At 43.4% G+C, this 9,707-nt stretch overlaps 1 protein-coding gene across 1 annotated transcript in view; it reads right to left on the reverse strand.

Annotated features, from left to right (window-relative positions):
• Nucleotides 1-9,707, reverse strand: part of Arl3 (ADP-ribosylation factor-like 3) — a 48,201-nt gene that overhangs the window by 29,915 nt on the left and 8,579 nt on the right. The window contains exon 2 of the mRNA XM_013017861.1: nucleotides 3,789-3,932. Within this exon, the coding sequence (XP_012873315.1) occupies nucleotides 3,789-3,932 (144 nt within the window). The remainder of the gene's footprint in view (nucleotides 1-3,788; nucleotides 3,933-9,707) is intronic.

A 9,707-nucleotide genomic window follows, 5' to 3' on the forward strand; every position in this document is an offset into this window, starting at 1 on the left:
CAGAAGTGGCACTGTGGCTCAAGTGGTAGAGCGCTAGCCTTGAGCTGAAGAGCTGAGGGACAGCGCCCAGGCCCAGAGTTCAGGCCCCACGACCTGACCCCCCCCCCAAAAAAAAAGATAGTTACTAAAGGTAGAACTTTTTTTTTTTTTCCTGTATTAGGGCTTAAACTCAGGGCCTTGGTACTATCTCTAAACTTTTTTGCTTAAGGCTAGCGCCCAACCACTTTATCCACAGCTCAACTTTTGGCTTTTGGTGATTAACAGAAGATGAGTCTTACTGATTTTTCCTGCCTGGGCTGGCTTGCTTGCTTCCTTCTTTCCTTCCTTTTTTCCTTTCTTTCTTTCTTTTTTTGGGGGTCATGAACTCTGGGCCTGGGCGCTGTCCCTCAGCTCTTAAGCTCAAGGCTAGCGCTCTACCACTTGAGCCACAGCACCACTGCCTGCTTTTTCTGTTTAGGTGGTGCTGAGGAATTGAACTTAGGGCCTCATGCATTCGAGGTAAACACTCTACCACTGACCCACCTTCCCAGCCCTGGGCTAGCTTTCTTTGAACAACAATTCTCATATCTCAGCCTCCTGAGTGGCTAGGATTCCAGGTGTGAGCCACCCACACTGGGATTTCAAGGTAGAACTTTGAGGAAGGTGAATAAAGCAACAACAAGCAGAAAGGCCAGCTGGGAGTTTGTCTAGAAAGAAGCAAATTAACAAGACCTTAGGGGTTCTAAGAGAAGGTATACTTCATGAGCAAGCAGAATAACTTAAACAACAAAAAAAAAATCACCTTGTAAGAATGATAAAATGGGGGCTGGGAAGTTGGCTCAGTGGTAGAGCGCTTGCCTTGCATGCATGAGGCCCTGGGTTCGATTCCTCAGCACCACATAAGAAAAAAGCCGGAAGTGGCACTGTGGCTCAAGCGGTAGAGAGCTAGCCTTGAGCTGAAGAGCTGAGGGACAGCACCCAAGCCCAGAGTTCAGACCCCACAATCGGACCAAAAAAAAAAAAAATGATAAAATGGGACTAGGAATGTGGCTCAGTGATAGGGTGTTTGCCTAGCATGGGTGAAGCCCTGGGTTTGGTTCCTCATAAACAGAGAAAGCTAGAAGTGATGCTGTGGCCCAAGTGGTAGAGTGCTAGCCTAGAGCAAAAGAAGCTCAAGGACAGTGCCCAGGCCATGAGTTCAAGCTCCAGAACTGGCAGGAAAAAAAATACCCATGACTAAATCGGAAGTTTCAGAACTCTATAGGAAAGTGGCTTACCCTTATTGTAAAAGACAGCTTTTACATTGTGACTCATTTCCAGAGTGACTTTTTGTGTATTTAAAAACGTTCTACAAACAAAAAGGAGCCCAGGGACAGTGCCTGGGCTCAGAGTTCAAGCCCTGAGAACAGCAAAAACAAACAAACAAAAAACCCTTCTACTCAACAACAACCAAGGAAGCTTGTTGAAATAATTCCGAGGGGGAAAAAGAGTAAGAGGAGGTGGAGGTGAGGTTGTATAGAAATGTCACAATGAACCTATTGTTGTCACATTAATATTTAACCCAAAATATAATAAAAGTTTGTAAGGAATATATGAAGCTTGATATAGTATAATAACAAAGTCACCTATAACACATCCAATAAAGCCTGAAGGTTAACATTCAAACTCTGGGTTTATCAGTTTGAGTTAATTTCTGTTTGCAGTATGGAAGTCCTCATTTTAGTGCTCTTGAGAAATCCAGTCTACTGCTAATACTAAAAAAAACTAGCCCTTCTTTTTCTGGCAGAAATCCTGACACACTAATATGTGTTTTTAGCCCTTCTAGGCGAGACTGTTGTAATTTGCTCCTCCTTAGGCTATACATTAAATTTGTTCAGAAGCTGTAAAATTGCTCATTTGGTAGCAGTTGAAATGACTTTTCTGCAAGGAGCTGTGAATCACTAAGACTCACAGGCCATGAAGTACATACACCAGCACAGCCTTTCAAACCTGACACCAAGGTCTAATCACAGAACAATGACAGAAAATGCTAAATAACTCTGTTTTTGCTAAATCCTGATACTCAAACAAACACTCAAAAGGGACTAAGAGTTGGGGAATGGTGGCTTGTGCCTATACTGCTAGCTCTTTTTTTATTTATTTTTTGGGGGGGAGGGGTCTGGTCGAGGGGCCTGAACTCAGGGCCTGGGTGCTGTCCCTTGGCTCTTCAGCTCAAGGTTAGCACTCTACCACTTGAGCCACAGCGCCACTTCTGGCTTTTTTGTTTTTGCTTATGTGGTGCTGAGGAATCGAGCCCAGGGCTTCATGCATGCAAGGCAAGCAACTCTACCACTGAGCCACCTTCCCAGCCCCATTGCTAGCTCCTTACAAGGCTGTGGTTCAAAGCCAGCCTGGGCAGTAATTCTGTGAGAACTCCATCTCCAAAAGGGCTAGCAAAAATTGGGACTGGGAATGTGGCTTAGTGATAGAGTGCTTGCCTAGCACATATGAAGCCTGGTCCAATTCCTTAGTACCATATAAACAGAAAAAGCCAGAAGTGGCTCTATGGCTCAAGTGGTAGAGTGCTAGCCTTGGGTACAGAGAGGCTCAGGGACAATGCCCGGGTCCTGAGTTCAAGCCCCAGGAACAGAAAAAAGAAAAAGTAACAGCAAAATGCCACACTGGATGCTGGGTGCCAGTGACTCACTCCTGTAATCCTAGTTACTCAGGAGGCTGAGATCTAATGATTGTTGTCTGAAGCCAGGCTGGGCAGGAAAGTCTGTGAAGCTTTTATCTCCAGTTCAGTCAGCAAAAAGCCAGAAGTAAAGGTGTGGCTGAAGTAGTAGAGCTCTAGCCTTGAGTGAAAAAGCCAAGGGACAGTGCCCACCAGGTCCTGACAGGCACACAAAGTATATTGGGCTGGGGTTGTATGTAGTTCAGTAGAAGAGTACTAGCTTAGCATTTACTCTGGTTTGGATGCTTAGCACTTCAGGGGAGAGGAGAGGAGGAATATAGGTAATCATTTAGATCTTAGAGAATTGTTTTAACACACAAATATATAAATATGCATCAATTAAATTGTGATGGTTTATGACATAAAATATACTATTTTAAATATTTTGTTATCTATCAATTGATCTATTATGATGCTGAGGTTTGAACTCAGGGGACTAGTTGGAACCTTGATCCTCCTATTCATATCTCCCACTTACATGGGGCCACAGGCATGGAACACTATGCCCAGCTTGCTGGCTGAGAGGTGGGGGAGTCTTACTAACTTTCTGCCCAGGCTGGCCTTGAACTGTAATCTTCCAGATCTGACTCCTAAGTAGTTGGGATTATAGGCATGAAGCACCACTACTTGCCTTTAACTATTTCAAAGTGTGTACATTCATGCTATGTGTATCACCCTCAGAATTGTTTCCAACTGTGTATCCATTAAACAAACCTCCCTATTCCTCCTTCCCACATCCACTAACCATTCTACTTTCTGTCTCTAGGAATTTGGATGCTCTAAATATCTTATATATCTAGATAGAATCTCATGATAACATATATCATATATAGATCAAATATCATATATCTGACATATTACACATTATCAAGAGATTCTATACATAGGTACTTATATAAATCATATATGTGATACATATACATATATACATATAGTATATATGTTCACATGTGTTATATATATATATATACACATATATATATAAAATTTCTTTTAGACTGTTTAAAAAACAAAATTTGGATGTGGATGAAGCCATGTCCTGCTCTCTCTCAACCACCCTGTGGGACTCAGCACCCGGAGCCAGGGCAGTGCTCACCTGGGTAGGTGTGATGTGGCTGATGTCTTCAGATGCAAGCTGCTTCAGCAGCGTAGTCTTGCCTGCATTATCCAAGCCCAGGAGAAGGATTCGCACCTCCTGGTCCGGTGCACTTTTCAATTTGCGCAAAATGGAGAGTAAGCCCTTGAACAACCATGAAGGAGACAGATTACTTGCGGGGCACTGACTTTGGTATTCGTGGACATCAGGGCAACTTCTGCTCCTTGAAAGGAGTTCTTGGACACGGACAGCCTGTTATTACTTCCCACTCTAATGCCATTTGTTCCACTTGCTTCCTCCTTCCAAGTTTTAGCCGAAGTAAGATAGTAAATGCAGCAACTTAGTAAGTGGCATGACTTATTCCTATTCCTATTAATCCAGCTTAGCAGTCACATCAAATCTTCTGGAAGTGTGAACCACTATCCTGCCTATGTTCCTAATGTCCTACATACATACTTAGACTACAATACTCATCAGACTAGGTAATTGGTTTTCTATTTTTCTCCTTTACTGGCTTTTTAGTTTTTTCAGTATCAGAGTTTGAACTCAGGGCTTTGTGCTTGCTAGGCAGTACTCTTATCACTGAACCATGACCCTAGCCCCTTTTTTTGTTTTTGTTTTTTTTGGGGGGGTCAGTTGTGAGGCCTGAACTCTGGGCCTTCATTTTTGGAATACTTAGGATTAGGGAAAAAATAAGGTTTAAAGTAAAATTAAAATTGCCTTGAAGGGGCTGGGAAGGTGGTTCAGTGGTAGAGCACTTGCCTTGTATGCCTGAGGCCCTGGGTTTGATTCCTCAGCACCACAGAACCAAAAAGAAAAAAGCCAGAAGTGGCGCTGTGGCTCAAGAGGTAGAGTGCTAGATCCTCAGATCTCAGCCTCCTGAGTAGCTAGGATTACAGGCATGAGCCACGGGTGCCCGGCATTTTTTTTGTGTGTGTGTGTGTCCGGTTGTGGGCCTGAACTCTGGGCCTAGGCACTGTCCCTCAGCTCTTCAGCTCAAGGTCAGCGCTCTACCACTTGAGCCACAGCGCCACTTTCCGGCTTTTTTCATTTTTGCTTATGTGGTGCTGAGGAATCAAACCCAGGGCCTCATGCATGCAAGGCAAGCGCTCTACCACTGAGCCACCTTCCCAGCACCCCCCCTTTTTTTCTTTTTTAAATTGTGAAAATGCCATACAGTGGGGTTACAGTTACATGGGCAAGGCAATGAGTACATTTCTTATCAAGCATTGTTGCCTCCTCCTTTGTTTCCCCTTCTCATCCATTCCTTCCCATCTCCCCTGCCCCCCCTCCCGCTCCCTGTCCCCCCCAGTAAAGTTTCTTGTGGGTAAAGTCAATATAAGATAAAATACTAAATAATAGTTGTTAAATGAAATTACCCAGTCATGTCACTATAAAATTTTAAGGTAGTATACCTCCCCCCCCCCAAAAAAAAGGCTATATAAAATGGTAGCTGGGCTTTCTGTTTAAGACTTTATTTTGGTTCATTTTTTTTTTTTACTCAAAATACCCTATTAACATCTATTTTTCACAAGAATAGGTGTATAATATAGAATATGTCTTCCAGATAAAAATTTAGATATCAGAGAAGTTATGGAATTATAAAAGGCATCATGATCAAAATATAAGCAGAGTTGTTTCTTTTGAACCCAGGGCCTCTTGTATGCTAGGCAAATGGTCTACCACTGAGTACACCTCCAGTCCTATAGTATTGTTGCTTTTTGGTTAAGAATAGAACAATTGTATATGATCATTTTTTGTTCTGTCCTGTTGCGGACAATCTTGTTCTAATGAGGCATGGTTACAACAGAGATCCCAGAGTTTAAAGGTCATAAAACCTAATCTTGGGGGGGGGGGCAGGGGGAGAGGAGTTGGGGAGGTGGGGAGGGAAGGGATTGTAGGGGAAAAACAAGAGGAGGTAATAATGCTCCATAGGAAATGTACTCATTACCTTATGTAACTGTAACCCCTCTGTACAGTATCTTTACAATAAAAAATATATACTAAAAAAAACAAACCCCCAAACCCTAATCTTCCATCCAGATTATAAATTCCTTCCTGTTGCATTCGATTTACATAGAATAATTGTATGTATTATCCACACCACATGAGGTGACAGTTTAGACCAGTTTGTTTACTAAGATCAAATGATAACTTCTGTGAAATAAGTCCTGATGATTAGGTCTTTGGACAATGATATGCAAATATGCATAATTACTAAAAAAAACTCCTGTCTTATACGCTTTCCCACTTTTTTTTTTTTTTTTTTTGGTTGTGGGGCTAGAACTCAGGACCGGGCACTGTCCCAGAGATATTTTTTTTTTCCTACCACTTTGAGCCAGAGCTCCACTTCCAGTTTTCTGTTGATCGGAAATATAATCTCACAAACTTTCATGCCCAGGCTAGCTTTGAACCAGGATCCTTAGATCCCAGTGTCCTGAGTAGTTAGGATTGCAGGTGTGAGCCACCAATGCCCGGCTCCCACATTTTTGGGCATGTGTGTCGGTACTGGGGCTTGAACTCAGAGCCTTGTGCTTTCACTTGACTTTTTTTGCTCAGGGCTGGCACACTACCACTTGAGCCATACCACTTCTTCTAGCAGTTGTCTGGTTAACTGGAATAAGAGTCTCACTGACTTTTCTGCCCAGCTTGGCTTTGAATGGCAATCTTTAGATTTCAGCCTCCTCTTAGTAGAATTACAGGACTGAGCCACCAGAGCTTGGCTATTTACCATTTCTAGTCTGGTATTTGCACTGACTTGCTAAGGACCACATTAACTTCTGTGCCTCAATTTTTCCCAACAATAGATGGAAGATTTAGTCTAAGACGACAAATGTATGCCAAAAGATTTAGGAGAAAGAATGAATAGGCTCGAAACAAATGAGAGAACAAAGGACAGGCACATTTTTCTTTTTTAAGGCAAGATTTGTTTTTGCTTTTTAAAAAAAATCTTCTCTGAGCCAGGTGCCGGTGGCTCATGCCTATAATCCTAGCTACTCAGGAGGCTGAGAGCTGAGGATCATGATTCAAAGCCAGCCTGGGCAGGAAAGTCCATGAGACTCCAATTAACCACCATAAAACCAGAAATGGCATTGTGGCTCAAGTGGTGGAGCACTAGCCTTGAGCTGAAGGGACAGTGCCCAGGCCCAGAGTTCAAGCCCCATGACCTAGGAAAAAAAAGTACTTTGATGCCATTCTGTCTTCAAATTGTATTTATAAGATGTTGCCTTCTAAGAGCTGGGAATGTGGCTTAGTGGTAGAGTGCTTGCCTCATATGCATACAGCCCTGGGTTCAATCCCTCAGTACCACATAAACAGAAAAAGCCAGAACTGGTGCTGTGGCTCACCTGGTAGTATGCTAGCCTTGAACAAAAAGCTCAGGGACAGTGCCCAGGCCTTGAGTTCAAGTCCCAGGACTGGCAAATTAAAAAAAAAGTCGCCTGTTATTATTAGCTATATTACCACCATTCACTTCTAATATCACCTTTTAGAACAGTTAAATTAGAATTCTGAGGGGCTGAGAAGGTGGCTCAGTGGTAGAGTGCTTGCCTTGCATGCATGAGGCCCTGGGTTCGATTCCTCAGCACCACATAAGCAAAATGAAAAAAGCCGGATGTGGCGCTGTGACTCTAGTGGTAGAGTGCTAGCCTTGAGCTGAAGAGCTGAGGGACAGCGCCCAGGCCCAGAGTTCAGGCCCCATGACCGGACCCCCCCCAAAAAAAATTAGAATTCTGAGCTCCTTGTGGACTGGTGATATAAAAAGGCTGAGAACAGAGAAAATATAGTGTTATGCATCCTCACATCCTGATTGGCTTGTGAAAAGAAAGGGCCTCATCCTCTCTTATATGAAATTCTAATCATTTAAATAGGGATACAGGTGGATCCATTGCAACAATGAGATGTACAAGTCATTATGTGGAAAAATGAACTTTACAACTTTGGTGGGGGGGGAAGAGGATGGGAGGGGATGGAAGGGGAAATAAAGGAGGAGGCTACAATGCTTGATAAGAAATGTACTCATTATCTTGCCCATGTAATTGTAACCCCTCTGTACAGTATTTTCACAATAAATTTTAAAAAAATGCAATTCTAAGTTTAAAATAAATGCTTTGATATCATATTTTTTTGTGTCAGTCCTGGGGCTTGAATTCAGGGCCTGGGCACTGTCCTTGAGCCTATTTGTGTTCCAGGCTAGCATTCTACCAATTGAGCCACAGCACCACTTCTGGCTTTTTCGAAGTAACAATGTAATTCTGTTTTTTTTTTTTGGGGGGGGGTCCGGTTGTGGGGCCTGAACTCTGGGTCTGGGTGCTGTCCCTCAGCTCTTCAGCTCAAGGCTAGAGCTCTACCACTTGAGCCACAGCGCCACTTCCGGCTTTTTTCATTTTGCTTATGTGGTGCTGAGGAATCGAACTCAGGGCCTCATGCATGCAAGGCAAGCACTCTACCACTGAGCCATCTTCCCAGCCCCTCGAAGTAATTCTGAAGATAAGAGTCTCACAGACTTTTCTGCCCAGGCTGGCTTCAAACTGTGATCCTCAGATCTCAGCCTTCTGAGTACCTAGGATTAGAAGTGTAAGCCACCAGAGCCAACTATTTTTTGGTGGGTTCTGGGGCTTGAACTTTGGGTCTGGACCCTGTCCCTGAGCTGCTGCAGCTGCTTCTACTTTTCTGAGTAGTTTATTAGAAGTAAGGGTCTCACAGATTTTCCTGCCCAAGCTGGCTTTGAACCATGATCCTCAGATCTCAGCCTATAGAGTAGCTAGGATTACAGGCATGAGCCACTGGTATCTGGCTGCCTAGCTTTTTTGTCAGTCATGGGGCTTGAACTCTGGGCCTGGGTGTTGTCCCTCAGCTTTTCAACTCAAGGCAAGCACTCTACCACTTCCAGTTTTCTGGTGGTTAATTAGAGATGAGTCTCACGGACTTTCCTGCCCAGACTGGCTTTTTTTGTTTTTTGGTTGTGGGGCTTGAACTCTGGACCTGGGCGTTGTCCCTTAGCTCTTCAGCACAACACAAGTGCTCTATTACTTGAGCCACAGCGCCACTTCTGGTTTTCTGGTAGATAATCAGAGATCAGAGTTTCATGGACTTTCCTGCCCCGGCTGGCTTTGAACCGTGATCCTCAGATCTCAGCCTCCTGAGTAGTTAGGATTACAGGCATAAGCCACCAGAGCCCAGCTGCCCAGTTTTTTTGTTTGTTTGTTTTTAATGACTAACTAGATAAAAAATAACTAGGCTGAGACCTTCCCCCTCCCCCAAGTAAGGCTTGAACTCAAGGGCTTAAGTTCTTAGTTGGCTTTTTCACTCACTACCACATGTGTCACAACTCCAGCCTGGAGCATTTTACTGATTAATTGGAAATAAAAGTCTCTCAGATTGTCTGCCTGGGCTCACTTTGAATCATGATTTTCCAATCGCAGACCTTGTAGGCTGAGATTTTTTTTTTTGCACACATGATATTTTGGAATGTGTCTTAGTGGTAGAGCGCTTGCCTACCATGAATGAAGCCCTGGGTTTGATTCCTCAGTACCACATAAACAGAAAAATCTGGAAGTAGTACTGTTGCGTAAGTGGTACAGTGCTAGCCTTGAAGCTCAGAGACAGTACCCAGACTCTGAGTTCAAGCCCCAAGACTGTAAAAATAAATAAATAAATGAAATAAAAATGAGTAAAAGAGAAAAAAACTAATTTAATTTTTTTGTATAGCACTGGTGTTTGTGATTGCTAGACAGGTGTTCTACTGATGAGGCAGGCCAGAAACCCTCTATTCATCTTTTTTTTTTTTTGGCCAGGGGCTTTAACTCAGGCCTGGGCACTGATCCTGAGTTTTTTTTGCTCAAGGCTAGCACTCTACCACTTGAGCCACAGCCCCACTTCTGGCATTTTCTGTTTTAGGTGGTGCTGAGGAATCAAACC

The sequence above is a fragment of the Dipodomys ordii genome, unplaced genomic scaffold (assembly GCF_000151885.1).
Source record: "Dipodomys ordii isolate 6190 unplaced genomic scaffold, Dord_2.0 Scaffold36, whole genome shotgun sequence".
Lineage (NCBI taxonomy): Eukaryota > Metazoa > Chordata > Mammalia > Rodentia > Heteromyidae > Dipodomys > Dipodomys ordii.